The sequence below is a fragment of the Nuphar pumila genome, chromosome 5, assembly GCF_984573655.1.
Source record: "Nuphar pumila chromosome 5, dmNupPumi1.hap1.1, whole genome shotgun sequence".
Taxonomy (NCBI): domain Eukaryota; kingdom Viridiplantae; phylum Streptophyta; class Magnoliopsida; order Nymphaeales; family Nymphaeaceae; genus Nuphar; species Nuphar pumila.
In genome coordinates, this window is record NC_143253.1 from 113,045,075 (window position 1) to 113,073,042 (window position 27,968).

The following is a 27,968-nucleotide window of genomic DNA, read 5'->3' on the forward strand; positions in this document are numbered from 1 at the left end:
GAGAGAGAGAGAGAGAGAGAGAGAGAGAGAGAGAGAGAGAGAGAGAGAGATCATTAAACAATGAAGTCCAAGCAAATGTTGTTTTACATAACCTGTATATATGGAATCCCAATTAAGATGGTACAAGTACAACAGACTGCAACCCTAGCCATGTCAGTTCTCCCTTGGTCACAAACACGAATTTACGATGAATCAATTAACATTTTGGATCTCAACCAGCACATCTTTGCGCATGGGCAACATCGAGTCCTAACCGATAAGTCCAGCGGAACTACATGAAGCTGATATTGACATCTAAGGTTCTGGTCAAATACACCTGCAAGTCCCAGATGCTTACCGGATAGTCTGCAATATTTGATCCATGCAAGTGTTATTATTTATAGAAAAGGACATTTCATTGCAAGAGCTGATAAACAGCATGTATCTTCCATTCTGACAACAACCAAAGTAAATTGGTGCAGAACTTCCAATTGTAGCATACAGTAATTGATTTTCTGATTAGGAATTTTATTCTTTCTAAGTAGAGCAGATTTGATGAAATAAAGATTTAATGCAAAAGCAAGAACACCATCTCATTTACCCAATAGAAATGAGTTTGAAAGATTCAATGCATTGCAAGGTCATATGATGTGGCAGCAAAAACCCCAATCTTCCTAATGCATGACATGCACTGATAAGGGTTGCATTGCATGGTGAACCTACTTCAACAATTACAGATACTGTGAAGCCAATAAAGGTACTTCCTTGGGCAGCCAAATTTAGGTTGGAAACAAGATCTGATAAGTGAAGTGAACCTACTGCAACAATTATAGGTACTGTGAAGTCAATAAAGGTATTTCCTGGGGCAGCCAAAATTAAGTTAGAAACATGATTTGATAAATTAAGCGAACCTACTGCAGCAATTATAGGTACTGTAATACCACCGAGGTGGTATCCCATGTGGTAAGCGGGGTCCTGTGTCAAGCTGAAGGCCCAGGATCGAATCCCTCTGCCACATGGGGCGGCTGTTGTTCTGGTAGGGGTCTGCCTAAATCCAGCTTGCCTTTCATATATATATATATATATATACTGTAAAGTCAATAAAGGTATTTCCTTGGGAAGTCAAAATTAAGTTAGAAACAAGATTTGATAAGTGAGCAAAGGATGTGTTCTTGGAAAGCATTATCTCTTAGACGACTGAAGTATATGTACATTGTCCAACATCAATTTTTATGTCAAATAATCACAAATAACAGAGCTTCACATTTGATAAATGTGGCACCAAGGCCAATTTTAGCATACATGAGAAACAGGATATGCACCCCTTTGAGGTCACTAATTGGTTTTTCCTCCTTTTTTATACAGTCAAGCTCGGGGATATCCCCGGATGGGAAGTCACTAATTGGTTGGGAATGGTTAGAAATGAAACCACCTATACTTTACTGGCATCAAATGGATAATAAGTAGATGAGGAACAATTTTATGCAAAAGTTAAAATGAAGGAACAAAACATTGGGAAACAAGAATGTAACACAGCAACAGAGAATCTTTACCTACTTGGACTTATCATGCAGTTCCAATTTCCCTGTTCAGGTAGTCTGCAAACATTCTCTTGACGCTGTCTGCATCCGAAGGTGGAGGAGGGCCGCTCAAACTAGTCTGTGCTGTTAATTTTATGAAAGTTTTCCTAAGACGGCGTAGTTCTGGCAACCCCACGGGCCTCTGAATAGTAATGTGCTTAACAGAGTCAAGGTAAACATAGCTGCTGCAGACTTTAGATTCTCCATTATAGTTTTATTTCAAGCAACCCATAGAAGTGCATGATGGAATTTTCAGAACTTCGATAAATGCCTCTTGAGGAAGATCATAAAATTTGACTCACAAGATTTAAATGGCCTAATTGACTTTTAAAAATTAAAGAAATATAAAAAATAACAAGAAAAATAAGAAAATAATAGGTTTTGTATCATTTTTTCTTGCAAAATATAGTGAAATAAGTTTGGAAAGTATTTAAAATACAAAAGAAACAAAAGAAACAAAAATAGCTTAAAATATATAAAATAAGGGAATTTTTTCATAAATATTGTGATAATATCGCGATATTTTCCCGATAATATCAACTACCTTAATTTCTTCGAAAATCTATATTTTCAGAATATCGCCGATATCGGTGACTATGGTATATATACATGTGTGTCATAAATATTTGCTACTATTGAAGGTACCATACTAGTGAGTAGAAATCATCATTTTTCATTTTTTTTTTGTACTCTTTGGTTTGACTTAACACAAACACTTGGCTCTGCAGGGCTAGGAGTCGGTTTGGTTTGACATGAATAAGATCTGGTCTAATTCATGTCATTGGCTGAATGAAAAGAGACCTGGGTTTGAACCCAGGTCTCATTCAATGATCTGGGTTTGGGTTCAGGTCTGATTCGATTAAATCAGATCTGAATCTGAGTCCAGATCTGATTTCAACTAATTCAGATCTATATCTAGGCTCAGATCTGATTCTAAACTGTTAAAAATTATATATATACCCTCTCGCAACCCTGCACCCAAGTTTTTTAAAGTGCTGCATCGCCGCACCCGCACCTATGTGACATAGGTGTCATGACATGTCAAAAAGTGACACACATGCTAAGTGAAGTGTCAGTATGGCATAGATTATCATTATGTTAAAGCGAAAGCAACGTGTAACCAATCTTTAGCATATACTTTCACATTGGAGCATTTTGTCCATTTCTTTCTATGTCACACACGACTTTATTTGTCCAGTGTTTCTCCAAACTATTGATGCTATTCACCAAAATTTAGGGATGGCAATGGACCGGGGCGAGTGCAGGGAACAAGGTCTCCATCCCCGCCCCGTCTCAAAATAGTGACCTCCATCCCCGTGACAGGGGGACTTTGGACCTCCACCCCGGCCCCATCTCCATCCCCACCGCTGCCCCCATCCCGTCCTCGTTCCCATCCCCGCATCTCACCAAATACAGCAAATACATGATAACTTGTATTTGCATCCCCGCCCCGTCTCAAAGACAGTAAGCATGAAGAGATATGAACAAGACCGAAAGATTAATGCAGCAAATACAACATCCATAATAGAATGTGAACTTCTAAGCAAAAAACAAATATCTGTCATGGTAAATTGAACTAGCCCCATTAGGCCCCTACTCAGGCTAGACCAAACTGTGGGCATCAACAGATCCTAGAAAACCTCTGCTACTTGCATGCAGTAGCCATTCTTCAAACCACGTTTAACTCTGCAACCAAGACCTCACACATGAAAAGGAAAAGGGAAAAAAGTGCTACAAACACAAACCCTGTTAATAACCTACCATTCTTTCAAATAAATTGGTGATTAAATCAACATATATCAATGAAATGGGGATGAAGTCAAGCTTCTAAATAGGTGATATCATTCATTTTTACACCAACATCATTTACAAGGAGACCTTCCTACATATATCAAAAACGCTAAAAACTACATTTCTAACTGGAGAACATCGCACATTGTGCCAATATTCATTGATTTCATTCGATGCCCATAGACACAAAGCAGATTCACAGATCAGAGCACATATTTTCTTTAGTACCATGAAGGGAAATGAACTACATACTGAAAACCAACAATGATGGGATCCATCTCTCCAAAAAATTAGGGCAAAACTCTAAAATCACCAACAAGAAAATGGGAAAAACCGAGTTTCTTGCCAAGAAGAAGAAGGCCGGATTACCATTTCAGAACCACCTGGCTATTGCTTCCGCCTGGCTGTCGCTACCACTGCGTTCGTTAGAAGGAGGAGAGTAAGGAGAAGGAGAGGACGGAGAGGCCGAGCCGCCGAGAGGGTCGAGAGTTGTCACGGGGAGCAGCACGAGGAGCCTTGAAAGGAGGCCAAAAGGGTCGACCACGGTGGCCGGAAGGAGAGGAAGGACGACTGAAGAAGCCGAGAGGGTTGTTTTAGGCTTTAGGGTTAGAAATTTAGTATTAAGAATATATAGGAGTTGTATATACTTTTATTAAATAACTAAGGGTATTTTAGTCATTTTACTAACGAGGATCAAGGATAGGCGAGGCGGGGGAAAGCGTAAGTCCATCCCCGCCTCCATCCCCATACGGGTTTTTATTTTCACCTCCATCCTCGATTCATGTCCTCCATCCCTGCCCCAAACGGGGCGGGTTCGAACGGATCCCCATTTCCCCCCGTTCCACTGCCATCCCTACCAAAAATGGGAAGAGAGAGTCTTTTTCCCTTATTATGTTTGTTGAGAGTAGGTGGTTTAAGGTTAAACCTTCTTAGTTTGGAGGTTATTTGAAATGTTTATTAAATATCAGACTTAGATGTAATTTATTATTTTGGACTCTCTCTATTTAACATAGAGAGAGCCCTAATGTTAAGATATCGAGTTTCTCTTCATGTGTTGCCGTCTCTCTCTCTCTTCCTCCTCTCTCTCTCTCTCTACCTAGGGTTCGGTACATCATTCTACATGGTATCAGAGCATCAATCGTGGGAACTTACTCGATCGTGATCAAACTGTTGTCGAGTTTCTCTCTACACCAGCGAAGGAAAAAATTTTCAGGTTAGCTGTTTGTGTTTCTGTGTAAGATCTGATAACAGATCTGGGATTTGACCAAGGTCATGGCCCAGATCTGTCATCAAATCTAAGGGAACAGGATGCGTGCCTCTAGTTTCCTGTTTTTTTTTCTCTCTGTGATTCCCTGTTGCCGTGATATCCCTGCCGTGATTCCCTGTTGCCGTGATTCCCTGCTGTGATTACTATTGTCGTGATTCCCTGCCGTGATTTCCTGTTGCCACGATTCCTGTTGTCGTGATTTTCTAGATTTCCTACCGTGATGTTTTTGATTGCCAAGTTCTTATTGTCGTAATATCCTGATGTTTGGGCACGACAGCAATCTTCTTGTCGAGTTTTGTTTATTTCTTGTCGTGATTTCCTGCTATTTGGGAGAAACAGCAATCGCACTTGTTGTGCTGTGCTGGTGATTGAGATATGACTTTCGAGCTCTATATGTCTGGGAGCAACCTCTGGTATGATTCAGTTTATGCATATACAGAGTTATGTTGGTTGTGACTCCTTGCTGTGCTGAAAAAAAAAATTGGAAATATTATTCATGTGTGTGGGCTGCTGTTCACTACTGTCGTGGAAACTGCAGGCTTGATTCCCTGCTGTGCTGGGAAATTACGCTTGTTGTGGGCTGTTGTTTCTTACTGTCGTGGTTTTGTGTGTGTGAACAACTGCTGGTTGTCGTGTGAGTGTAACACACGCTATTCCCTGTTGATTGAAGTCTGTCCAATTTTTTTATCTCTGTTGAAACAGAAGTATATCTTCAGTATGGCTGAAACTTCTAAATGTGATTCCAAATTGGAACATGTTGGAGAGTATAAGGCATTTGTCAATCCCTTTTCGTACGGATCTTCTGTAAGGTTGAATGAAACTAACTCTGCCAGGTGGTCCAGAACGTTCATGATGTCGGTATCTGGACATCGTAGAAAACATATCTTGTTGGAAGAAGAACCCACTAAAAAATTGGGAAAATATGCTACCTGGGATGAAGATAATGACATAGTTATGTCATGGATCATGAATAGTGTCGAAACCCATATTGCAGATGGTTTAATTTATTATAATACAGCCAAACAGATGTGGGACAATCTTAGAGATATGTATTCACAAGAGACTAATGTGAGTCGTATCCTGCAAGTCGAACAGGAGATATATAATTTACAGCAAGGAGATCAGACCTTGGCCCAGTATTATGCATCAGTAAAAGCTGCGTTTGAAAAACTCTGCTCACAGGCCTCTTTGTTGTTCGAAGCAGAAGGATCATCAAGAACAGACTATGGTTGCTCGGTTTCTTACAGGTTTATCTTCAGAATTCTCTGTTGCAAAAGTCCAAATGTTGACTAGATCAGATGTACCTACTCTTTCTGATGCATACAATCGCCTGAGTAGACTTGTGATATCTCTTCCACAATCACAGTCTGTGACCCAGTCATCTGCTCTAGTTGTCTCCTCTGGTTATGGGCGTGAAAATATTCAGAATATCAGATGACGAGGTCGTGGACGAGGTATGGGAGGCAGAGGAAAGCTTCAATGCACATTCTGTGGAAAATCTGGACATTTAGAAGATCGGTGCTGGGATAAACATGGCCGGCCAACCTCTTCTTCATCAAATTCATATGCTCCTAAAGCAAATGTTACTACTCTCGAGGCAACAAAGGTACAGGAAAATATCTCTGCAAGTGACAGTAGTATCACCCTCAGTCGTGCTGAATATGATGAGCTGATAGCTCTTCGTCCTGTGAGTTTCACCCCTCCTGTAGCTGGTGTTGCCTATTCAACAGGAAATCATCTACATCCAACTGACAGTAAGTGGATTATTGACTCTGGTGCATCCAGATATTTGTGTGGAAATTCTCTTGTTTTTTCAGATCTAAAGGATATTAATGCTCATCGAGGAGTCTCATTAGCCGATGGGAGTTCCTCCCCTGTTGTTGGTCAGGAAAATATTTCTATATCCTCCTCATTACAGTTGCAAAATGTTCTTCATGCTCCAAACTTTCCTCAAAGTTTACTTTCTGTTAGTTGCCTTATAAAAGAACAAAACTGTAGAGTAATATTTGATCCGATGGGTTGTCATTTTCAGGATTTGCTGACGGGGAAGAAGATTGGTGGAGGTTATGAAGCAAATGGAGTTTACTACCTACATCATCCAATGGGTAATGTTCATGCTGTTGTGGAACATTCATCCAGTCTTGTTCAGTGGCATCGTCGTCTTGGTCATCCTTCGTTGTCAAAGCTTCGTTCGGTCTTTCCTCAAATTTCTTCCACCACATCATTTCAGTGTGAAGCATGTCAACTGGGCAAGCATCATCGAAGCCCGTTCCCTTCGAGTCAGAGTCAGTCTAGTAATAAAGTTTTTGAACTTCTTCATGCAGATGTATGGGGTCCTAGTAAGATTCCTACTAGGACTCAGTGGCGTTACTATCTTGTTATTGTTGATGATTTCTCTAAGTTGTCATGGGTGTTTTTAATAAAGAAACGATCTGAAGTTCCAAGTATTATCAAATCCTTAATTCTTGAAATAAAAACTCAGTTTGAATCTATTGTCAAGATTATTCGCACTGATAATGCTCTCGAGTTTAAATCAAAAGGTCTGTTACAATTTTACCAAGATAATGGCATCCAACCCCAAACTTCCTGTGCCTATTCATCTCAACAAAATGGGGTGGCTGAGCGAAAACATCGGCACTTGCTTGATGTTGCCAGGACTATTATGATTCAATCCAATGTTCCTGCGTTATACTGGGGTGATGCGATTACCACTGCTTGCGATCTGATCAACTGCATGCCTTCGTCTTCTGTGGGTGATCAAATTCCATTACATATCCTAAAACCTAATGCCCCACTCTTTTCTTTCTCACCCAAAATATTTGGATGTGTTTGTTTTGTACACAAACTTGGCACTGACCGTGATAAATTAGCTGCTCAAGCTACAAAATGCATATTTATAGGTTATCCCAAAAATAAAAAGGAATATCGATGTTATGATCCTATTTCTCGCCGAGAGTATGTCAGTGCGGATGTATCTTTCTTGGAATCCACTCCATATTACTCCAGTACCGGTTCCCCGCTGCAGGTTGATCCAGCTGAGTCTTTTCCATTACCTATACCTCCTTTTCCGTTGGAATCTGTGCCCTCATTACTGAACCAAACTTCATCCTCTTCCAGATTTAATAATCCTCCATTGGTATATGTGCGTAGAGCTCCATCTCCGCAAGAGCCTTCATCTTCTTCTTCCCCTGAGGTAAGTTCTATTGACAATAGTGATCTTCATGATGATGATAACAGGCCTATTGCTCTACGAAAGGGGACACGACAATGTACCTTATATCCCATATCTCATTTTGTCTCCGATGCCAGAATTGAAAATCAGATGAAGTCTTTTCTTTCAGCCTTATCTGCTGAAACTATTCCTCTGAACTATCAGCAGGCAGAACTTGATAATCGCTGGAAGCTGGCTATGCAAGAAGAAATGGATGCTTTAGTATCTCAACATACATGAGATCTAGTTGATTCCCCAGCAGATGCTGACATTGTTGGATGTAAATGGGTATATACAATAAAGTACAAATCTGATGGTTCTATTGAAAGGTACAAGGCCAGATTAGTAGCAAAAGGGTATACTCAGACATATGGAATTGATTTCTTTGAAATATTTTCTCCTGTTGCACGGATGGGTACCATTCGTCTTGTTCTCTCAGTAGCTGTTCAGCATGGCTGGAGCTTGTACCAATTAGATGTGAAGAATGTGTTTCTATATGAGGATCTATCTGAGACTGTTTACATGCAACAACCTTCAGGATTCGAGGTTGAGGGGGAGTGTCAGAAGGTGTGTAAATTGAGAAAGGCGATTTATGGCTTGAAACAGTCCTCACGTATGGTTTCAAAAGTTGTTTGAAGTGATGTCACGCTTTGGCTTTAATAGGTCAGCAGCCGATCATACACTATTTATCAAGAAAACTAGCTCTGGCATAGTTGTTATGGTGGTATATGTGGATGACATCATTCTTACAGGAGATGATGTGAAAGCTATTGAAGCCACAAAGGCTCATCTTCAAAAACACTTTGTTACAAAAGACCTTGGTTCACTCAGGTGTTTTCTGGGTATAGAAGTTGCCAGGAGCCGTGAAGGGATGGTTTTGTCTCAACGGAAGTATGTTCTTGACTTATTAAAGGAAACGAGAATGTTGGGAGTCAAACCAGCAAATGTTCCCATGGACCATAAAGTTCAGTTGTTTGAAGAAGGGTCAAAACCGGTTGATAGCAAAAGCCATCGCTCCCTAGTAGGGAAGCTACTGTATGTGACTGTGACCAGACTGGATATTGCTTTAGCAGTAAGCAAAGTTAGTCAGTTTATGGACAAACCAACTGAGGTACACTGGAATGCAGCTATTATGATTCTCAGATATCTAAAATCTTCTCCTGGAAAAGGGTTATTGTTCAGGAAAGGTGGAACTCTGGAGATAGTGGCCTATTCTGATGCTGACTATGCAGGATTTGTAGTGAATAGAAAATCTACCACAGGATTTTGTGTGTTTCTGGGAGACAACTTGATTTCTTGGAGAAGTAAGAAACAAAATGTGGTTTCTAGGTCAAATGCAGAATCAGAATATCAGGCTATGGCCCAAACAGCTGCTGAATTGATGTGGGTTTGTACTGTTCTTCATGATCTTCAGGTGAAGGTTTCCTCTCCTATGACCATGATGTGTGATAACAAGGTTGCAACATATATAGCAAACAATCTTGTCTTTCATGAGAGAACAAAGCACATTGAGGTTGATTGTCACTATGTAAGAGATATGGTTCAAGTTGGACATATCAATACCAAATATCTAAAGTCGGAAGATCAAGTTGCAAATATGTTTACAAAACCCCTTGCTAGACCAAATTTCTCAAAATGTTGTGACAAGCTGAACATGATTGATATCTATGCTTCAGCTTGAGGGGGAGTGTTGAGAGTAGGTGGTTTAAGGTTAAACCTTCTTAGTTTGGAGGTTATTTGAAATGTTTATTAAATATCGAACTTAGATGTAATTTATTATTTTGGACTCTCTATATTTAACATAGAGAGAGCCCTAATGTTAAGATATCGAGTTTCTCTTCATGTGCTGCCGTCTCTCTCTCTCTCTCTCTCTCTCTCTCTCTCTCTCTCTCTCTCCCTCCCTCCTTTCTCTCTCTCTCTCCCTAGGGTTCGGTACATCATTCTACAATGTTTATAACCCTTGACTTTTGTTTCATAATTGGGAAGACATTACACTTATTCACAGGTATCTCAGTCATTACACACACACACACACATATATATATACATATATATAGATGTGTGTGTATGTGTGTGTATCTATGGGCCTAAAAACAGTAAAAGCACTTGGGATTTTAACCAAGCTGAGAACGTTTTAATTTGCTTGCAGGATGATTGTGGGTCTGAAATCTGAATAAGGTCAAACAACTAAGGGGGGGCAATTACACACTTCTAACAGTCACAGGAATATATAACTGAAATAAACATATTTTTATACAAGGTCAGGTAAATTTTCATGGTTTTCTTATGTCACTATACAGAGAATTTAAGAAAGAAAAAAGTATATAATAAACCAATTATCACATAAAATAAAAGGATATAGTTGGTAACCTCTGACCAATATCAATCCTATTTAAAGGTCCTCCAAGCCCACGAGACTGTGACTCAACAATTGCATTTATCACCTCCTTCAATTTATAAAATAACAGTAATAATAACAACAAATAGAAGTGAAGTGAGATACGGATTAGCACCAAAAGATAACAAGCAAGTAGTTTCATTCTAATTGCAATACCTGTGTTGCTTGGTCCATTTCATAAAGCGAATTGGCATCTGATACACGTGCCTAGGAAATGAAGCACAACTAGTTCTGTAGTTATTCATTTTCACAATTTAAAAGGCAAACACTATTCAAGTGCTTACATTCTGAGTTGCAATTGTTGGCTGGAGGATATTAAGATCTCTAGATTTAGTAGTGGCTTTTGCTGTCAAGTAAGAGACAGCATCTGTGATTGCTTCAGACGATTCTTTTACCCCTTCTGATAAGATGGCAGAGATAAATCAGATAATAACTCAAAAATTATTAAGTTTCATATACTCAAATGTCAAAAGGATCAGTTTAGAGGTTGCACAGAGGTTATGGCATATAATTTTAACATGGAAATAGCATAAAACATAATAAATATAAGATATATGCTACTGCAACAGATCCTGGTATGGCTCAACCCAACAGCAGACTGGTATTCTAAAACCCGATGGCCTATTCCTTCGCTCAACAGATAACAAACTTTAAACAAAAAACATAACAAATAACTTGTAAAAATACCACCACATATTTCCAGTGTTGTGAATCTGATGATTACCATATAGATTTTTTTACCACTAAAGCAAAAGGCACCCATAGAGAAAAAAATATCCAACTGCCTAATGTTATTTTAGCAAGACAATGCCTCTAAACCATTGCACCAGAGAAGTATTGTTGGACTGTCAAGCAAGAGAAATAGACTAAATTTCCCCACAGAATCCTTTTCAGTTCAACAACACTCACAGCAATCGTTTTCATGAGAAGATTCTAGGCACTGATCACAATCATGAGTGATTATCACAGATTGGATCTTCTCATTGACACCTGCCAATTTTTCAGATTCAGAGAATTCTAACCATTAGATGAAAGAAAACTCTTTGTCCTTTCAAGAAACAAGTAATGCATGTTTTTCTACATGTCATTGATACTTAGACAACTAACAAAAAGTAAGAAATCTTGGATGATCGCTCCCAATACCAAAAAATTTCCTTAATCGGTAAGACCAGCATTTTGAACCAAATGTTCCTCTGTCTTGCAAACTTGACAGATCCAACAAAGATCTAAAGAAAACCTACCTTTCCAACCACCCAGATCTCAGTGGACATGGATTACCTTTAGATGGAAATAGTTCAAAAAGTGGATAATCCCATCGATTACGCCTATCTGGCTTCTCAAATCTTCTCACTAAATCATCGAACCTGTGAAAGCACAAAGCCAGAAGTTGTTAATAGACTCTATACACGTAAATGTTGGTTTTGACTCCATTTTACATCCATCAATGAGATTTTACATATTAGAAAATACCAAAATAAAAATCAGGGGAAATTATTTGGGCATGATGATGACATGATGGCCTCCTCAGCCCCACTCAAGCATAAAAAAGTGATGAACAATAACATATTTATCCCTACCAAAGGGACAATAACTAGAAACATAAAATAAAACAAAACAAATTAATGAATGGCATGATGATATGGAATCTATGTTGGAAAAATTACCAAAACTCATGAAACTGGCAGTGCACATCTTAGAATTGTAAGCAAATATACTTACACCTTATCAGTGTAGGTCATTTCTCCTTTATCGCCACGTTCCTTATTCCACTTTCTACAATCATCTTCTTCTGTATCGCAATATATCTGCACATAAATAAATGAAAACAGGTCAAAGAAACCTATTCAGGCAATTTCATTAAAAAAAGGCAGTTAAAGAAAATTAAATTGTAAAATATATTGGATTTCTAGACAAGCCTCAACTCAGAGCAAGGATGGCACTGAGCTGGGATAGATCCTCAAAGAGGTCTAAGTTGTTCCAATCATTGTTGCGTTACTACTTTATACACCTTAGCCTATTGCGCATCAGGCATACTTGTACTAGATACCGGTACGAAACTCACTTTGAAACTACAAATAGAATTATCAAATGTTTAAGAACCTCGTTCTAATTACTTGAGAAATGCGTACCATCTATGATAGAAACTCGCTTCTATTAATTATAAGTATGAAGTGTGTTTCTAATAGGATCTCTGCATAAAAACAAGTTTTTTTTATAGACATTATTTTTCATTAAGAGTTTTGCATATTGTAATTTATAAACAAAATATTATACATAATGACTGATTACATATGCATATTTAATTATCCTAGTTTGTACATATCTTTATTAAAAGTATATATAGTTTGTATAAACTTTTTAGAAACTTACACCAATTCTTTTAGAAATTGCATCAATGTTTATTAGAGACTCGTATCAATATTTTTTGGAGTCGTATCAATATGCATTTCAAATAAAAATGTACTTAAAACTTTTATCACCCTTACATATCAGTACCACTACCTCATATCTGTGCCCGTTTCTGGAAAGTACCTGCCCAATGCAACTCAATTGTGATCTACTAAGAAAATGCAGGAGTTGTCTATGCTTCCCATAGGTTCAGTTGCATTTTTAAGTAGTATATGTGCCTTCATTTCTATTCTTCTCTATATAATGAGATTTGCTTCTGTATGCATACAGATTTGTGTTACCCTACTTTTGTATATATTACTATACTGTTTTTAGTGGAGTATATTGCAGACCTACCTTTTCTTACCTATGTAACAATTCTCAGTGATATTTGGAGAACACTGCTTTTATTGCGATATTTTCAAAAGTTGATGTCATGCTGAAAAAACATGGTATTTCAAAATATTGTTTTTTTAAATCACATTTTATCACAATATAACACAACAAAAAAATTACTTTTTAATATTTTTATATATTTTACATTTTATATATTTCTTATTCTTATATTCGCACAAGGTAAATTAATAAATGTTACTTGTCCCCTTATGATGACATAGATATATGTCTATTATACATATTTTTTTCTATTTATATGTGTATAGTTTATTATTTATATATTAAAGAAAAGTTGAGACCAAACAAATCAAGTCCAAGTGACCGAGTTTTTAAACCTTGGGCCCATGCAGAGTTGTCAGTCGAGAAAGCGGGAAGCGATTCGGGAAGCGAAAGCAGGAAGCGAGGCACTTCCAAAATTTTAGGAAGCGGGAAATGCAGGACGACTTAGAAGCGAAACAGGAATCGTCTCAGAAGTGACCTATGAAGCGAACCGGAAGCGATCTAGGAAGCAAAAAAAGAGAAAAAAGAAAATAAAAACAAAAATACAAAATACAAAATAAATGAAAAGAGAAGGGGAAGCGAGCTTCCCCTAAATTGGGAAGTGCACTTCTCCTAAATGGAAAGCATGGTTCCCAAATTTTTTTGGCGCTTCCCATCACGTTTCGCGCTTCCCCATGTCCTATGGCACTTCTGGTAACCCTGGGCCCATGTTGTTACTAAGAGCATGAAATTGGATAAGGTGGCACTGGCTAATAAGCAATCAACCTCAAAAAACAACAAAAGTAGGTTTCTTAAAAATTTTCTCAACAATGATGACATAATTAGACATTCCTGAACCTTATAAAATGGAATATTTTCAGGTTTATGAAGACATTAAGAGAAAAGGGAAGAGTTTGACTATTAGTATCAGAATATACAAAGTAGTCAAGTTGGTGATCATTCAAATTTCAAACAACACAAGCACGTACTACCTAAAGAAAAATGAGGGGCAATGAAACAGGTGTACAACTTACCACACAGTATTTTATGCCAGCAGCTCGAGCTAGGCACCACAGCTCATATCTATAGCCCTGCACAAGTACATAAGAAGATACAAATTAAAATACAAGCATATTTAAAACCAAGGTAACAAATAATTTAAAAAAAATGATGAGGGCTGTGTCATAGCAAAACATGAAAATAGAAATTAAAAACGACTCTAATGAACATCAAAGTCGTCACATGACTAGACTCAACACTGAAAATCAAAGAAAAGGACTTTGCGTCGCACGTAAGCACAATCACTCAGGAACTTAAAAATATGAATAAAGCATGAAAAACAAAGGCAAACAGGATGCTGTAGGAATTTTGATATTCTATGCACTCATCTCATATCACCACAGGTCATATCTTCTAGGGCTTGGCTCGTTTACCATTTCGAATGAGGTCGGTCAGGCTTAAATGAGTCAGGCCCTAGACGAGCCTAAGCTTGGACCATGCTTTGTGCAGGCCTAATACTCACTTGGTGTAGAAGTGTTGAGCTCAGAGAAGATCATACTGTTGTCATAGAGAAAGTATGTTCATGACTTGTTGGATGAGGTCAGAATGCTAAGATGTAAAACTGTTAACACTCCTATTAAGAAAAATCATAAGTTGGGGCAACAGAAAGATGACAAAACATGCAGGGAGATATCAAAGACTTGAGCATAAGCTCATATGTTTGACTATTACTAGACCTGATATTACATAATGTTGTGAGTATAGTAATTCATGCATACTCCTTCAACAGCCCGTATGAATGTCATTATCGAGACATTTGAAGTTGAATCTAGGAAAGGAATTCTTTATGTTGAATAAGGACGTAGACTGGGCAAGAGCAGTAGAAGATAAAAGATCTACATCCTGATATTGTGCAACCGATTGAGGAAAATTTACGGGGTGTTTGATCGTTTGTCCAATATTGGATGGAACAACAGAACATAACAGAACACATTTTATATGTTCTACAACAATTATACTACGTCCAGTGATTGTTTCAACTGGACATGAAGTTGTGTTTCTTGTGTCCGGCGTTTGATTTTTACGTTGTGAGGACAACTTAGACACATGGATAATGGGTTGGATAACTTCGTTTTGGATCATACAACTCGATCCACCCCATCGTATGAGTGTTTTAACATGTTTATTATGGATTTTAGCCCCGGATATGGATCTTGGATTAAATCTAAATACAAAAAATATATAAAATTTGGGTAATTTGAGAAAAAATAAGAATTGATATTTTTTTATATATAAATGCTTTAATTGGTGTCTTATTGGATCTAATTATGAAGGTTTATCAAAAATTATGGATTTTAGCCCTGAATATGGATCTCAAACCGGATCCAAATACCAAAAAATGTTTAAAATTTGGGTAATTTAAGAAAAAATAAGAATTCAATTTTTTTATATACAAATACAAAAACCATAAATAAATCATAAAACCCTAAAATGCAAGAAAATAAATCATAAATAAACCAAAAAACCCAAAACTACAAGAAAAATAAACCATAAAATAAAGAAACCATAATAAAAAATATAAAAACCTTAAATCAAACCCTACTAAAAGAAAATCAAAGAAAAACAACCCTAATCAAATACAAGAAAAGCCTTAATCAAATTAACTATAAAAAATCATAATTAAAGAAATTTGATTCAAAACCCGAATCAAAGAAAAAAAAAGCTAATCAAATAAAAAAAAACCTAATCAATTTAACTATAAAAAACCCTAATTTAAGAAATTTGATTGAAAGCCCTAATAAAATAAAATCAAAGAAAATCCCTACACAAATTAAATATCAAAAGTCCTAATTAAAGACATTTGATTCAAATCTCTAATCAAAGAAAATCAATGAATAACCCTAATCAAACTAAATATAAAAAGCCCTAATTAAAAAATTTTGATTCAAAGCCATAATTAAAGAAATTTTTTATTCAGAGCCCTAAACAAAGCTCTAATCAAAGCCCTAATCAGAGAGAAGAAGAAGAAAAATAGAGAGAGATCTGAGTCTCGTCGTTGGGTGTTGCACAAGGATGAGAGAGAGAGAAGGGAAAGAAAGAAGAGAGGCAGCAAGGTGTCATCATTGGCATTTCGCAAGTCGCCTCACCGACAGGCCGCTGCATAGGGGTGAGAGAGAGAGAGAGTAGGGTGTCATCACCAACCCTTCAAAGGTGGTCATGCCGCTAGGCTGCTGCACAGGGGTGAGAGAGAAAGAGAGGGTCGGGGATAGACCCCCCTCACCCGACTCTTTTTTTTATAATCATTGTTTCCCCTGTCTCGTTCTCAGCGTAATGGGGGGAACGGTGATTCATCGTTCCACGCACACGGTGTTTCGTAGGTCCGCCGTGTCCACCGTTTGTTAACTGCGGTGTTCAAAATTAAGTGTGGAACGCGCGATCAAATGCCCCCTTAGGCTCTGTTTGGGAGCCGTTGTTGGGAGCGGTGATGACAGTGGTGCATCAGTGGATTTGGCAACAACAACCTCATGGGGACGCTTTTGAAATCCACCCATTTATAACACCATCTCCCATCCCAACACCACTCCCATCTCTGACTCTCCCAAAAACGGTGATTCCAATCAACGGAGACGCTTGGGATTTGGTGAATCCCCCCTCAAAGCTCCCAACTACAACTCCTAATTAGAGCCTTAGTTTCTTGGAAGAGAAAAAAATATACCATGGTGGCAAGATCAAGTGTTAAGGCAGAATATAAAGCCATAACACAAGGAGTATGTAAAGGCTTACAGTTGAGATCCTTGCTCATAGAGTTGGGGATTGATGTTAAGGCGCTCATCCCCCTAATCCTGTGATAACAAGGCAACCACTAAAATAGCATCTAACACTCATATCATAAAAAGATTAAACCTAGGATTGCCATTTCATCAAAGAAAAGACTGAAGCAAATTTGTTTTCCGTGCACCATATTTGTACATTCATTCAACTGGCTGATTGACTAAGGGGATAAATCTAAACAAGAGCTCATTAGCAAGTTGGGGATGTTGGATATTTTCTCCCGAAGTTGAGGAGTTTTAAAGAGTAGTATAGGCGCTCCATTTTGTGGTAATGTTTGTCATTATTCTACTAGTAGTGTAAATAGACTTTTTTTATTTCTTTACAAAGGGCATTTTTCTCACAACCTGTTTTCTTGTAATGTGTACATGTTGAGATAATGAATGAGAATAATATACACTGTTGCCCTCTCTCTCTCTCTGTCTCTCTCCCTCTCTCTCTCAATCCTCCTTTGCTTCATTCGTTTGTTGTTAGTACATCATGACAGCCATGGTAACATGAATACTACGTTATGGGATGGGCACCTATGACCTTAGTGCTGAAGTGAATAGAACCATAGAAGACTTACCTAGTGTGCAAAAGAGGGGAGGAGTACCCTGAGGGTTTTACACCAGAGAGCCTTGCGAAGGTGGCAGTAAACACAAAATTCTTTTGGGTATTCTTAAAAACTAGTGGTTTCTCCTGTCATAAAAGAAAGGTGAGAGCTTAAGCATAGCCTTCAAGTCATGCCCACTGGCCCCCAACATAAGTGTTTCAATGGTGTAGGTCTCTTAATAAGACCCTATAAGAGTGGTTAGAAGGTTTATTTGAAAAGAATAGAATTTAGGTTGAGAGATCTTTGGTTAGGGAAGAGACAATGAATAGAAAGAAGAAAAAGGAGAGGGTTTCATTGTGATTGACCTCTCATTCATCTATTTAAGTTGGTAATAAGTACAAAATGACTATATTGTGCTCTTATACACTTATTATACACATTTAGAAAAAAGTCAACCCTTTTCTTAAACCAGTGAACCATATTAAGATGAAATCATGAAAATGTCCTACTTACAACACTCCATGTGAAAAGATCAATCAGCCCCACCTTGCTTAAAAGTCTCATGTGTCTTGTTTTATAGACTGTTTTCATAAGAATGTTGACTAATTGATCTAGGGTCTTCACATGCGGAATCTTGAATTTCTCAATCTTCTCCCTTAACCAGATTTGCGGTTGTCATAATAGTCTCAGGGGTAGACCAGCTCAATGTCCATCTCATTTAACGTTTGACCTTATGCATATCCCTTCATATGAACAAGGGTAATGGTTCCATATTCCTAGACTACACTAGATTTACACACATTTTTGTCTCTTATTTCTCTATTAGACGGCTTCCACCAACAAATTACAATTTTATCAGGAGCTTTCAAGCCAAAATTAATTTTTGAAGTCTCTCATATTTCCACATTCCCCCCTCAGTACTCTACAACTGCTGACTCTCCCTTGGGCTTCTATGTTCCTCCCAATTGGTTAGTGCAAGCCAAGCCTGGTTATTGAGCTTCCTTTCAGATCGGTAGATTTTCTGCCAAATGTTGGAGAACTAGGAAAATGACAAGAGACTTGACCATTTCCTCAATACTTTGAGAAGTGCTCCCTTGCTAAAAAACAGGAAACTCAACCTTTAGGGGTGTAGGTTGATGTGGATGATTTCAATTTTCCATGTCATGTACACACCTTCCCTCAGCTTACCAATACTTATATTCAGTCTTTATCAGGAAGGCGCCTACGAAGATACTATCAATCTTTTCCATTATTGGCTGTGTGGTAGGTAAGGACTTTTGGGGTACCAATATCACCATTAGGTCTAGCTTCAGCTACCTTCCAATGAATAATGGATCCCCATATCCCCCTCTACAGCAAACAATAAGGTTGGAATTATTCTTTCACCTGCTGAAGTTACAGAAAAAAATAGAGAACCCACTTCTTGAAATTCAAAGTGGCACCTCTTTCACACCACCAATATCATAGATGAAATGGAAGCTAGTTAACCTTGTCCAAAATCATCCAGACTCGCCTCAAGTGTTTTGAGTACACTGTTTGTCATTCACTTGTTTGTCGATTAATAATGGCACCCATAATGCAGCCATCATCAAATGTTGATGTAAAGAAATACAAATGTTGGGCTATAAGCATCTCCTTCCCCTAGATCCTTTCATGAGCTTTTGAAACCCCCGATCAAATAGAAATTTTTGTAAATCATTCAAAAACGTTTTGTTAACGCTTCAACTTTGATTTCCCTGAATACCCAACACGTTTCTTGTCTCTGGAACTGCCACTTACCTCTTGCTTTCTTATGTTCTTTGACCTGTTTGAGATACATTTCCTCCTCCAGCTTTCCCTTATATGAGACACCGTAGAATCGACCATTTCACCATTTATCATTGTCAACCTGATCTTATAGTTGATATTAGATAGAGCTCTGTTCCTTGAGGAAAGTTGTTTTGCTCATTTTGAGCAGAAATCTTGGTGAGGCCACCACCTAATGCTTTGCTAGTGCTTTCACCACCCAAGTATGAACTGCTGCTGCTTACTCATTCAACTTTGCATTACTCAAAAGGGGCCTAATAAGGACATTAATGAACATAGATGACTAACAAATCAGTTATCATCCAATAAAATTTGAAAAAGTTGAACCAACTATAGTGACAACAAATTGTGCAGATATGCATCCCATGTGGCTTCTACTGTGCTTATGTGAAACATAAAGCAACAAAAGTTATCAGGCAAATATATACACAATCAGAAACATTAAAATAGTTGCTTCTTAACACTCGTAGAAACTAATTCACCTTAATGTTGTTCAAAGAGTCAACTATAACAATGTTATCCTTTGATAAAGATCTATCAACCTCAGATCGAAGCACCCCCCTCAAGTTCTTCTCTGCAGTCATATCTAACACAAGAAAATCAACTATTATCTCACGGTTCAACTCAAGCACAAAAATAAGAAATTGCTGAGGGCAATGGCGTAGCTTAGCATCAAGATTCTACCAAAAAGGAAAAAAATAAAAAGAGAAGCAAACCCTCCTTGCACCGCCTCCCATCCATTCAACATGCATAACAATGATCTCATTGCCAGCAATGTAGTCAAAACCAATTCAAAGGGTGAATTGGTTTTCCCAGTGATTCAATAAATCTAACTGCATTGATTTTGAATTGTTTATTAAAATGATATTTGAATTAAAAATTGATAAATAAAGAACAATTAGCAAAAAATAAAATAATAATTAAAAGAAACACATACTTAAGATGAATTTGACTAAATAGTGAAAACATGTTCAAGCTAACTTAAATGGACCTTAAGTCTGGTGGGTCTCAACTCCCAAGTAGGGATTAAGTATGACTCATTTTCCCTGGAGGCAAGGGGTAAGCCCACGGAGCTTTACGCTGCCAGGACAGTGATCGTAAGTACAGCAGGCAGAGCCAGTGTGGCTAGGTCTCTGATCTTGGGCGCAGTTTCTTCGTGTAAATATCAGAAAAAAATATGATTCATTTAAATTTATGTATTAAGCCCTTATACCATCATGTCTTTTAGTTATTGGACTTGAATTAGCATAAGAAACTTGGTTAAGATTAGCCATACCGACAACTAATTCTTGTGCTTGTTAGACAAATTTGTTCAATGGAACCAATCCATAGTCACCTATATAGTCACCTATATCATTCATGGTAATTTCTAGGTGACGGTTTTTCTCGGAGAGTTTTCGAATAATTGGTTTTTCTTGGGAAAATCTTGGGAGTTTTAAAAATAATAAGAAATCTAAGAAAATAACAGGTATTCTAGGGAAAATATAAGGAAATAACTTTGAATTTTTTTAAAATATAAAAAGAAAAAAATACAAAAAATTAGGCTTAAAATATATAAAAATAAGAAACATTTTCAAAATATTGTGATAATATAGCGATATTTTTTTCTGGTGATATGTTGAAAATATTGTGATATTTTGCCAATATTATCAACTGACATAAATTTGCCAATAATATCGCGGTATTTTCAAAATATTGGTGATATCGGTGACACTGATCCAATCCACACAAATCTGAACTCATATTACCATGGTTTTCAACTGGATCTAGGTCATGGATACTGGCCAAGAAAATCACACTGATCTAAGGTTGAAAATGGTTTGGATACAGGTCAGGTCATTGTATATATGAATCCAAATTTGGATTTTAAGAAGCAAGTGCAAGTCTGAATATCGATCCAAATTAGATCTGATATAGTTAATTTAATATGGATCCAGAATTTATATGGTATTACTGGATCCAGTAAGAAATTGGAAAAAAGGAATTATAAGAGCACAAAGATGCAGACCTGAATAAAGATCCACAGAAAGAATTGATCTAAATCTGAGCCCAAATCCAAGAGAATAATTATCAAATTTGGCCATAGGTCTAATAAATCCAATCTGTTTGCACCATAGCCCCACAAGAGAGAGAGAGAGAGAGATTTAACAGTTTAAGAGGAAAACAGGCTGGCCGGAATATATCCACATAGGAAAAAGAAGTAAATTTTACAAGAAAAATCTTGAAGATGAAGAAAACACTTCAATAATGGAAAACGAGGCAAACAACAAAGAGGAATGTGTTTTTCCCTTGTGTGTTTGTATCTATTATCAAAATTATGGAAAAGTGGATATTGTATTCCCAACATTTTTTTGGCACAGAAAACAATCAAAATCGAGAGTTCATTGTATTAATCTAATCATGTTTTAATCCAAAAGAAGAAGGGAAATCCTAAAACATGAAGCAAGAAACATTGGAAATAATGACTATTCTCCAAAGAGACAAATCTTCTGGATCTTAGTCTTTTACATTGTGAAGACCGATTTAAATCAATTATGTTGAAGCAAAAATCGGTCATTCCAAAACACAAAATTGGTCATTCCGAATCAAATAATAAGATTGCCGTGAATTACCTATTAGAATGGGATCCGCAGATTGGACAAAATTTCAGTCAATCCCCATTTGGTCCCTAATTGAAGCGCATTAAGGTCAATCTTATGTGAGTCAGCAATTTGGCCCGATTTGTGTCAACCTTAGCAACTGGCAGAAGGTTAGCTTGCATCGCTAAATGCTTGACGCAACTATAACCAAAACTCTTTTTTCAATAATCCACTATATCCCAAACTTTTCTTGTAAATCTTGTTTATCAATTGCTGGAACTTTTTGCATGTTGTGATTATTTATTTTTATCATTAAAGTGTAGCTACATAATACATAGACTTGTATTAATGCATATGACAGACACATTTATTGATCATCTTTTGCACATTAATTTAGATTTTTCCATTCCCATGGTAGCTTGACCAGTGTTATTTAAACTAGGATAAGAATGATGATGCAAGGAGTAAAAATAGAGTCGTGATGGATCAAAGATGATGCAAAAAATACATGGATCTGTTCAAAGTTCAAAGTGGAGTGAATGGCTTCTACTCGAAGCTTGATATTAAAAATGCATAGTTTCCCTCAGCAGGACAGTGACCACTTTGTTAAGAATATACACCAGGGACATGCAATAATTTCACCCTTAGGCATCAATTTTTAGTGGCAATATTATAATATTTGTATACTTGAGTCCTTTATATGTGCTTGCCTATTACGAATACCTTGTGATCTTCATTGCATGTACTGGTTATAAGATAGTTTATAGGCAAGACATTAGCTCCAAAACTATATCAAATATAATAACATTGAGAGGTGCTGCCAAATCTGCCATCAAGGACGTGGGAACTGCCTTGTGTTTTCTCTCAATCTTCTCTTCCTTCTCCATTTTATATGCTTTTTTCTATTATGGCAGTTATTTTTATATACTTGAGATGAATAAAACACAAGTGCAAGCTTAAAAAAGAGTTTTGACTCCTTACCCAATTTGCTTATTGCATTATCTAAGATTTAAGTAGTCAAAAGAGCTAGTCAGAGCCTAGGCACCAGTTCTCCAAAAAGGCTTACTTGACATCTAGGCAGGACTAGTTGGAAATAAAAAACAGAAAAACCAAAAATTTATAATAAATTCTTAAAATTAATACAAACTACATATTCAACATAATTTATGAAGCTAAATAACTGAAACTAAAAAAAAACACAATTAAAAAAACAAAGTGAAATAATGAAAACATAATTTCATGTCTAACATTCAAATTCATCTAAACAAATTTTTGTTTAGCCACATTGCCTAAAGACTTACAAAAGAACAATCAATTAAAATACAACAACAACAACTACTACGCCTTCATCCCAAAACAATTGGGGTCGGCGATATGAACCAAAAAAGAAAATCATTCTGGGTCTTCCACATGAATTAAAATAAAAATAAAAAATTTAAAAACTTAATATTTTAAAATACATAACCAAAACAAGATTATAATGTTTTAAATATTATAAATATATATTCAAAATATCAACGTTGGTGCACCCAATCTAGGTACTCGCTTAGGCACCTAGGCAGTAGTAGACTTGTGCTTAGATAGCCTAGGCGGAATTTTGACTACTAAGCTTAACATCAATAGTACAAGTAACTTTTGAATACAACAACCTCAGTAATTAATCAATATTTCATAAAAAAAATAAAGGGGAGACTGATGAATGAAAAAGGGTATTCAAAATGGCACAGCAAAAGCCCCAAGGGGGGTGCTGTAGTGGGGTGGGACCTTGGCTGCTAGACAGGCAGTCAAGGTTCAATTCTCATGGGCATCACCCTCTGCGCAAGCCAACGCATAGCATAGGCCCCGAGGGCAGGGGTCCTAGCCTCGGAGTTTTATGCTGCCGGCACAACGACCGTAGGTATGGCAGGCTAAGCCAGCACGACCAGGTCTTCATGCCGGGTGAGGTTTCTTCGGGTTATAAATCCAAAAAAAATGGCACAGCAAAAGGCGAGAGTAATTTGTAATGGTAAATTGTTTTCTTCAAAGGGGTTAGCTGTTTTTATAATTTTAACTTTGTGACCTAGGCTCAATTATAACCTCCTCTGGTGTTGACGATAAGCTCAATGTAACCAACCACGTACTCTCCAAATAGGTTTATTCATATGGAAACAGTTTTTGTTACTTTGTTAAAATTGAACAGCTGATAACCTCGTAGTTATCATATCCTATGTAGTTGAGATAAGTGGACATTGTGTATCTTAACTGCATGGACCCCACACAAATGAGGTGTCAATGACCATTTTAGAAATGTAGGCAGACATCTCCTACTTGGCCATAAAAGTCAAACTATAATGCAATGTTTTTCCTCTTACTATTCAGCAGTTTCACTTGCATTTAAATCTAGCAATGAGGTTTGACATTAACAGGCTTATTCATCATAACTAGATAATTTAGACATATCTTAAACTCAGGTATAAAACATGTTTAACAAACAATCCATGCAGGCATGCCTCTTGTCAAGGGATTAGCAATCATATCAGAAGTAGGCGGATAACTTACTGTAATATAATTTTTTCAATCATATTATGAACATAATAGTATTTTACTATTATATGTTTGCTTCTAGAGCTATCTGCTCCACTTTTCATCAAACTAATAGCAACCTGGTTATCACAGTAAACTTGTATTGGTTTGTCAGTTATCCGGCTTCAAATCCTTAATAAGCATATTATCCAAACGGCAAATACAGCAGTTGTATTGAATCCTACATATTTTGCTTAATTAATATGTTGAGCTACACATCCTTATTTCTTGCAAAACCAAGAAACTGCACCTCCTTAAAGAGGAAAATGTAACCTAAAGCATATTTGATGCCATCCTTGTTACCAATAAAATCAGCATCAAACCATTTAATTAATTCTAAATATGCCTAATAGCAAAACTTTAAATGTTTAGTCCCTTTCAAATACCTGAATATTCTCTTTATTGCTTGTGGAAGAGGCCAACCAAGATTATCTTGATATTGAATCATGATACCCACAACAAAACTAATATTTAATCTTAGTATATAACATGGCATACATTAAGTTGCCAACAACTTGAGTATAAGGGATATTTAATTCTTGTTGTCCTTCACTCAAATAAACATTCTTGCTTAGTTTGATCCCTTTAGCGATGAGTACCGATTGACTTGCAGTCTATTTGGATTTTGTAAGTATTTGAATTTTGGTCAATAAACCTTTTTCTAACTTAGACATAAAAGTCTAGAATTTCTGTCTCATGTAATCTTTATTTCAAGAACATAGGATGCATCTCCCATGTCTTTCATTTCACATTGTAAACCTAATTGCGTCTTGGTTTTGACAATTATATCATTGTCATTTCCAGTCAAGTAGGGATGCACATGGGTCAGGATCGAGTCGGGTTTGGCATGTACAAGCTCAGCTTGCCCAAAAAAAGATGTACAAGCTTGGCTCGAGCTTGTCCCGAGCTTAACCAGGCCGAGCCCAGGTTAGTGTTTCGCACTGAGCACAATGGGCCGAGCTATCCCATGCTCGTTCTGGGCTCAGCACACAGAGAGCATACCCACCAGTGGTCCGTTGAGCCACCACTGCCTTTCTTTTTCTTCTTCTTCTCCTTCCTTCTCCCCCTCTTCTCCTTGTTCTTCATCTTCCTTATCCTCCTCCCCGAGCGAGAAAGGGAAAGAGAGAGCGAGAAAAGAGGAGAGAGAGAGAGCGAAAAAAGGGGTAGGTATGTGGGGCGGGAAGGGACAGGGCAGGGCAGGTCCGAAATGCTCAAGCTCAGTAGGCCGATCAAGCTAGACATGTTTGCTTGGTCCAAGCCTCAGAGCTAGTACAAGCTCGACTCATTTACGGCCTGAGTTGAGTCTGGGCTGGCTCGACTCATTGTGCATCCCTCCAGTCAGGAGTATATCATCAACATAAAGAGATAAATTTGGCTCTCATTCTTCCAAACATATACACAATGGACAAGTATATTAGCCATATAGCCAACATTAGCCTACATTTCCAAAATGGCCATAGTGTCTCAGGGCCCATACAATTAAGATAAGTAATGCTCACTTTTCTATAGTGCATGGGATCTGATAACTACAAGGTTATTGACCATCTAAGTTTAACAAGATAATCAAAACAATTTTTAATATGGATAGACCCAATTGAATAGTGCACGGATAAGGGGGAGCCAATTACATTGGGCTTATCAGCAACACCAAAAAGAGGTTATAAATTGAGCTCAGGTCACAAAGTGAAAACATAAAAAACAGTTAACCCCTTTGAAGCAAGCCATTTACCATTACAAATTTACTCTCATCTTTTCCTGCTCCATTCTGCACACCCCTTTACATCCTATCAGTGGTAAAAAAACAAGGAAGCAGCTGATTTTAATGTGCAAGAGGTGTGAAAATTTATTCTATTCCTTTTTTTAGGAAAGCATTTGCCTTAATACATTGATATTCCAGTTGGAATCAAAGCAAGTGAAAGCATCAACTTTTTTCTTTTTGATTGGCAAGCTGGGTTTACGCAAACCCTGACCAATTACAACTAATGATCAATCAATATAAATCACAATTTAGGTTTGGGAACCAAACAGGATGTTATCTTTCCATACATGATCCTCCTGAGCAATTTTCAACTGAGCAAGATACCCAACTTTGCATAAGTATACTAAATCAACAAATACCAACCAGGTAATAAGAACACAACATGCCGTACAAAACATTTCACTACACTTTGGAAATGAACTCACCACTTTTAAATTGTAGTACGCACTATTTCATGCACGCTTTGGATGATTTTAGACTATAGATTTATCGTCAGTTAGCTACTAATGAAAAGAAGCTATAGGACTGGTACAAGATAAAATCCTTTTCAAGAGTATGACATCAATGTTGGTCTTTTTGTGCCTGACCACATACGTCTTCCATGATATCACATATTGTCATCTCAGTGCAGGCAATGCAACGCACTAAATTATGCACTTATAACCAATTGTCCAAGGAGCTTATTTATAAATGGTGCTATTTGTTTTTCACTAGTTTATCATGGTCCTTTTATCTACTCAATAAAGCCTTATTTTCCAACCAATTGCAAAGTTTAAAATTATCACTTGAGAGAAGAAAAAGCATATACAGACCAAATTATGATATTTTATTTTCATTTGTGCCACACATTTAACCCTCACCCAAAATATAAATAAACCATGCTTTTTCATATTCCTGCTTTGCTAAATTTTGTTAATTTTTGCAGCTTTCCATTTTGTCATATCAATTTACTGGCCCATTATAATTCAAAATTTATTTCTCTCTCGCCTAGCATACAGCATCAACTTCCAATTCAATAGAAATAACCAATGTTTTTTTCTTATTCCTCCTGAGCTAAATTTTGTCGATTTTCAAAGCCTTCCATTTTGCCATACCAATTTAGTGGCCCACTTCCCTTCAAAATCTACTTTCTCTACTACCCCTAAAATACAGCACCAACATCTAATTCAATAAATAACCCATATTTGCTTTCCTATTTCTAATTTTTGTCAATTTTCACGGCTTTCCATTTTGTCATATCAATTTACTGGTCCCCCTATAATTCAAAACTTAGTTTTCTCTATTCGCCCTAACATACAGCATCAACTTCTAAGTTCTAACTCAAACAACTTCAAGCAACCAGAAACAACAACATCCGAGACATCAGATCATATAACGGAGAAAATTTTAATCTTCAAAACCCTAAGGAGTAAGTAGTTGTGTTTCAATCATGTTCTAGGGCATAATTTCCTGAAACCGAGGCTTGCAAATTCGTAAGGAATACAAGTATGAAGAAGGGAACTATAGGGAATGATCATCATCATCATAGCAGATCTTGGTTTTCTCCTTCTTACTTTTAGCGCACCACTTACACCCGACCAAATGGAGAAACCGTGACAAAGAAAACTCCTAAGGAACAAAATCGAACAAAAGAAGAATAAAGAGAGGAATCCCTACCGGCATAGGCGACGTTCCGATCGAGATGAAGAGAAGACTCGTCGATGAGCCTGATCTTGAGATCTTGCGACCGGAGGATTCCGGCAACGATCGACACTGCGGTCGATTTCCCGCTGCACGGCTGGCCGCACATCACAACGAGCGCCATCGGTCGAGATCTCTCCTGAATGGACTCTTCCTCCCCGAAAAACGAAGAAATTCCGGCGACGATACAAGAGATTCCCGGCGACGCCCCCAAACGTCTCACAGGAAGG

General features: G+C 37.3%; 1 protein-coding gene across 4 annotated transcripts; it reads right to left on the reverse strand.

Annotated features, from left to right (window-relative positions):
• Nucleotides 1-30: 30 nt before the first annotated feature.
• LOC149838186 (KTI12-like, chromatin associated protein) lies at nt 31-27,968 on the reverse strand. 4 transcript variants are annotated; one of them, XM_090007616.1, is made up of 10 exons: nt 27,715-27,968; nt 19,641-19,744; nt 14,024-14,080; nt 11,946-12,031; nt 11,505-11,590; nt 10,511-10,626; nt 10,383-10,433; nt 10,189-10,275; nt 1,537-1,713; nt 31-345 (listed from the first exon to the last, which is right to left on the reverse strand). In XM_090007616.1, exons 1-9 carry the CDS (start codon nt 27,860-27,862, stop codon nt 1,546-1,548), a joined length of 903 nt encoding a protein of 300 aa, XP_089863742.1. In that variant the 5' UTR covers nt 27,863-27,968; the 3' UTR covers nt 31-345; nt 1,537-1,545. The 4 variants fall into 4 exon arrangements, with proteins under 4 accessions (XP_089863742.1, XP_089863739.1, XP_089863740.1 ...); XM_090007613.1 differs by lacking the exon at nt 10,189-10,275 and having other exon boundaries at nt 1,537-1,701; XM_090007614.1 differs by lacking the exon at nt 10,189-10,275 and having other exon boundaries at nt 1,533-1,701.

Excerpts from the sequence above, each read along its gene's own strand:
- LOC149838186 (XM_090007616.1), bottom strand. The coding sequence starts at position 27,862 with ATGGCGCTCGTTGTGATGTGCGGCCAGCCGTGCAGCGGGAAATCGACC. Across the intron at positions 12,032-14,023 it reads CTGGCATAAAATACTGTGTG|ATATATTGCGATACAGAAGA; the intron begins GTAAGTTGTACA and ends ATTTATGTGCAG. Across the intron at positions 10,434-10,510 it reads CAACAATTGCAACTCAGAAT|GCACGTGTATCAGATGCCAA; the intron begins GTAAGCACTTGA and ends TTCATTTCCTAG.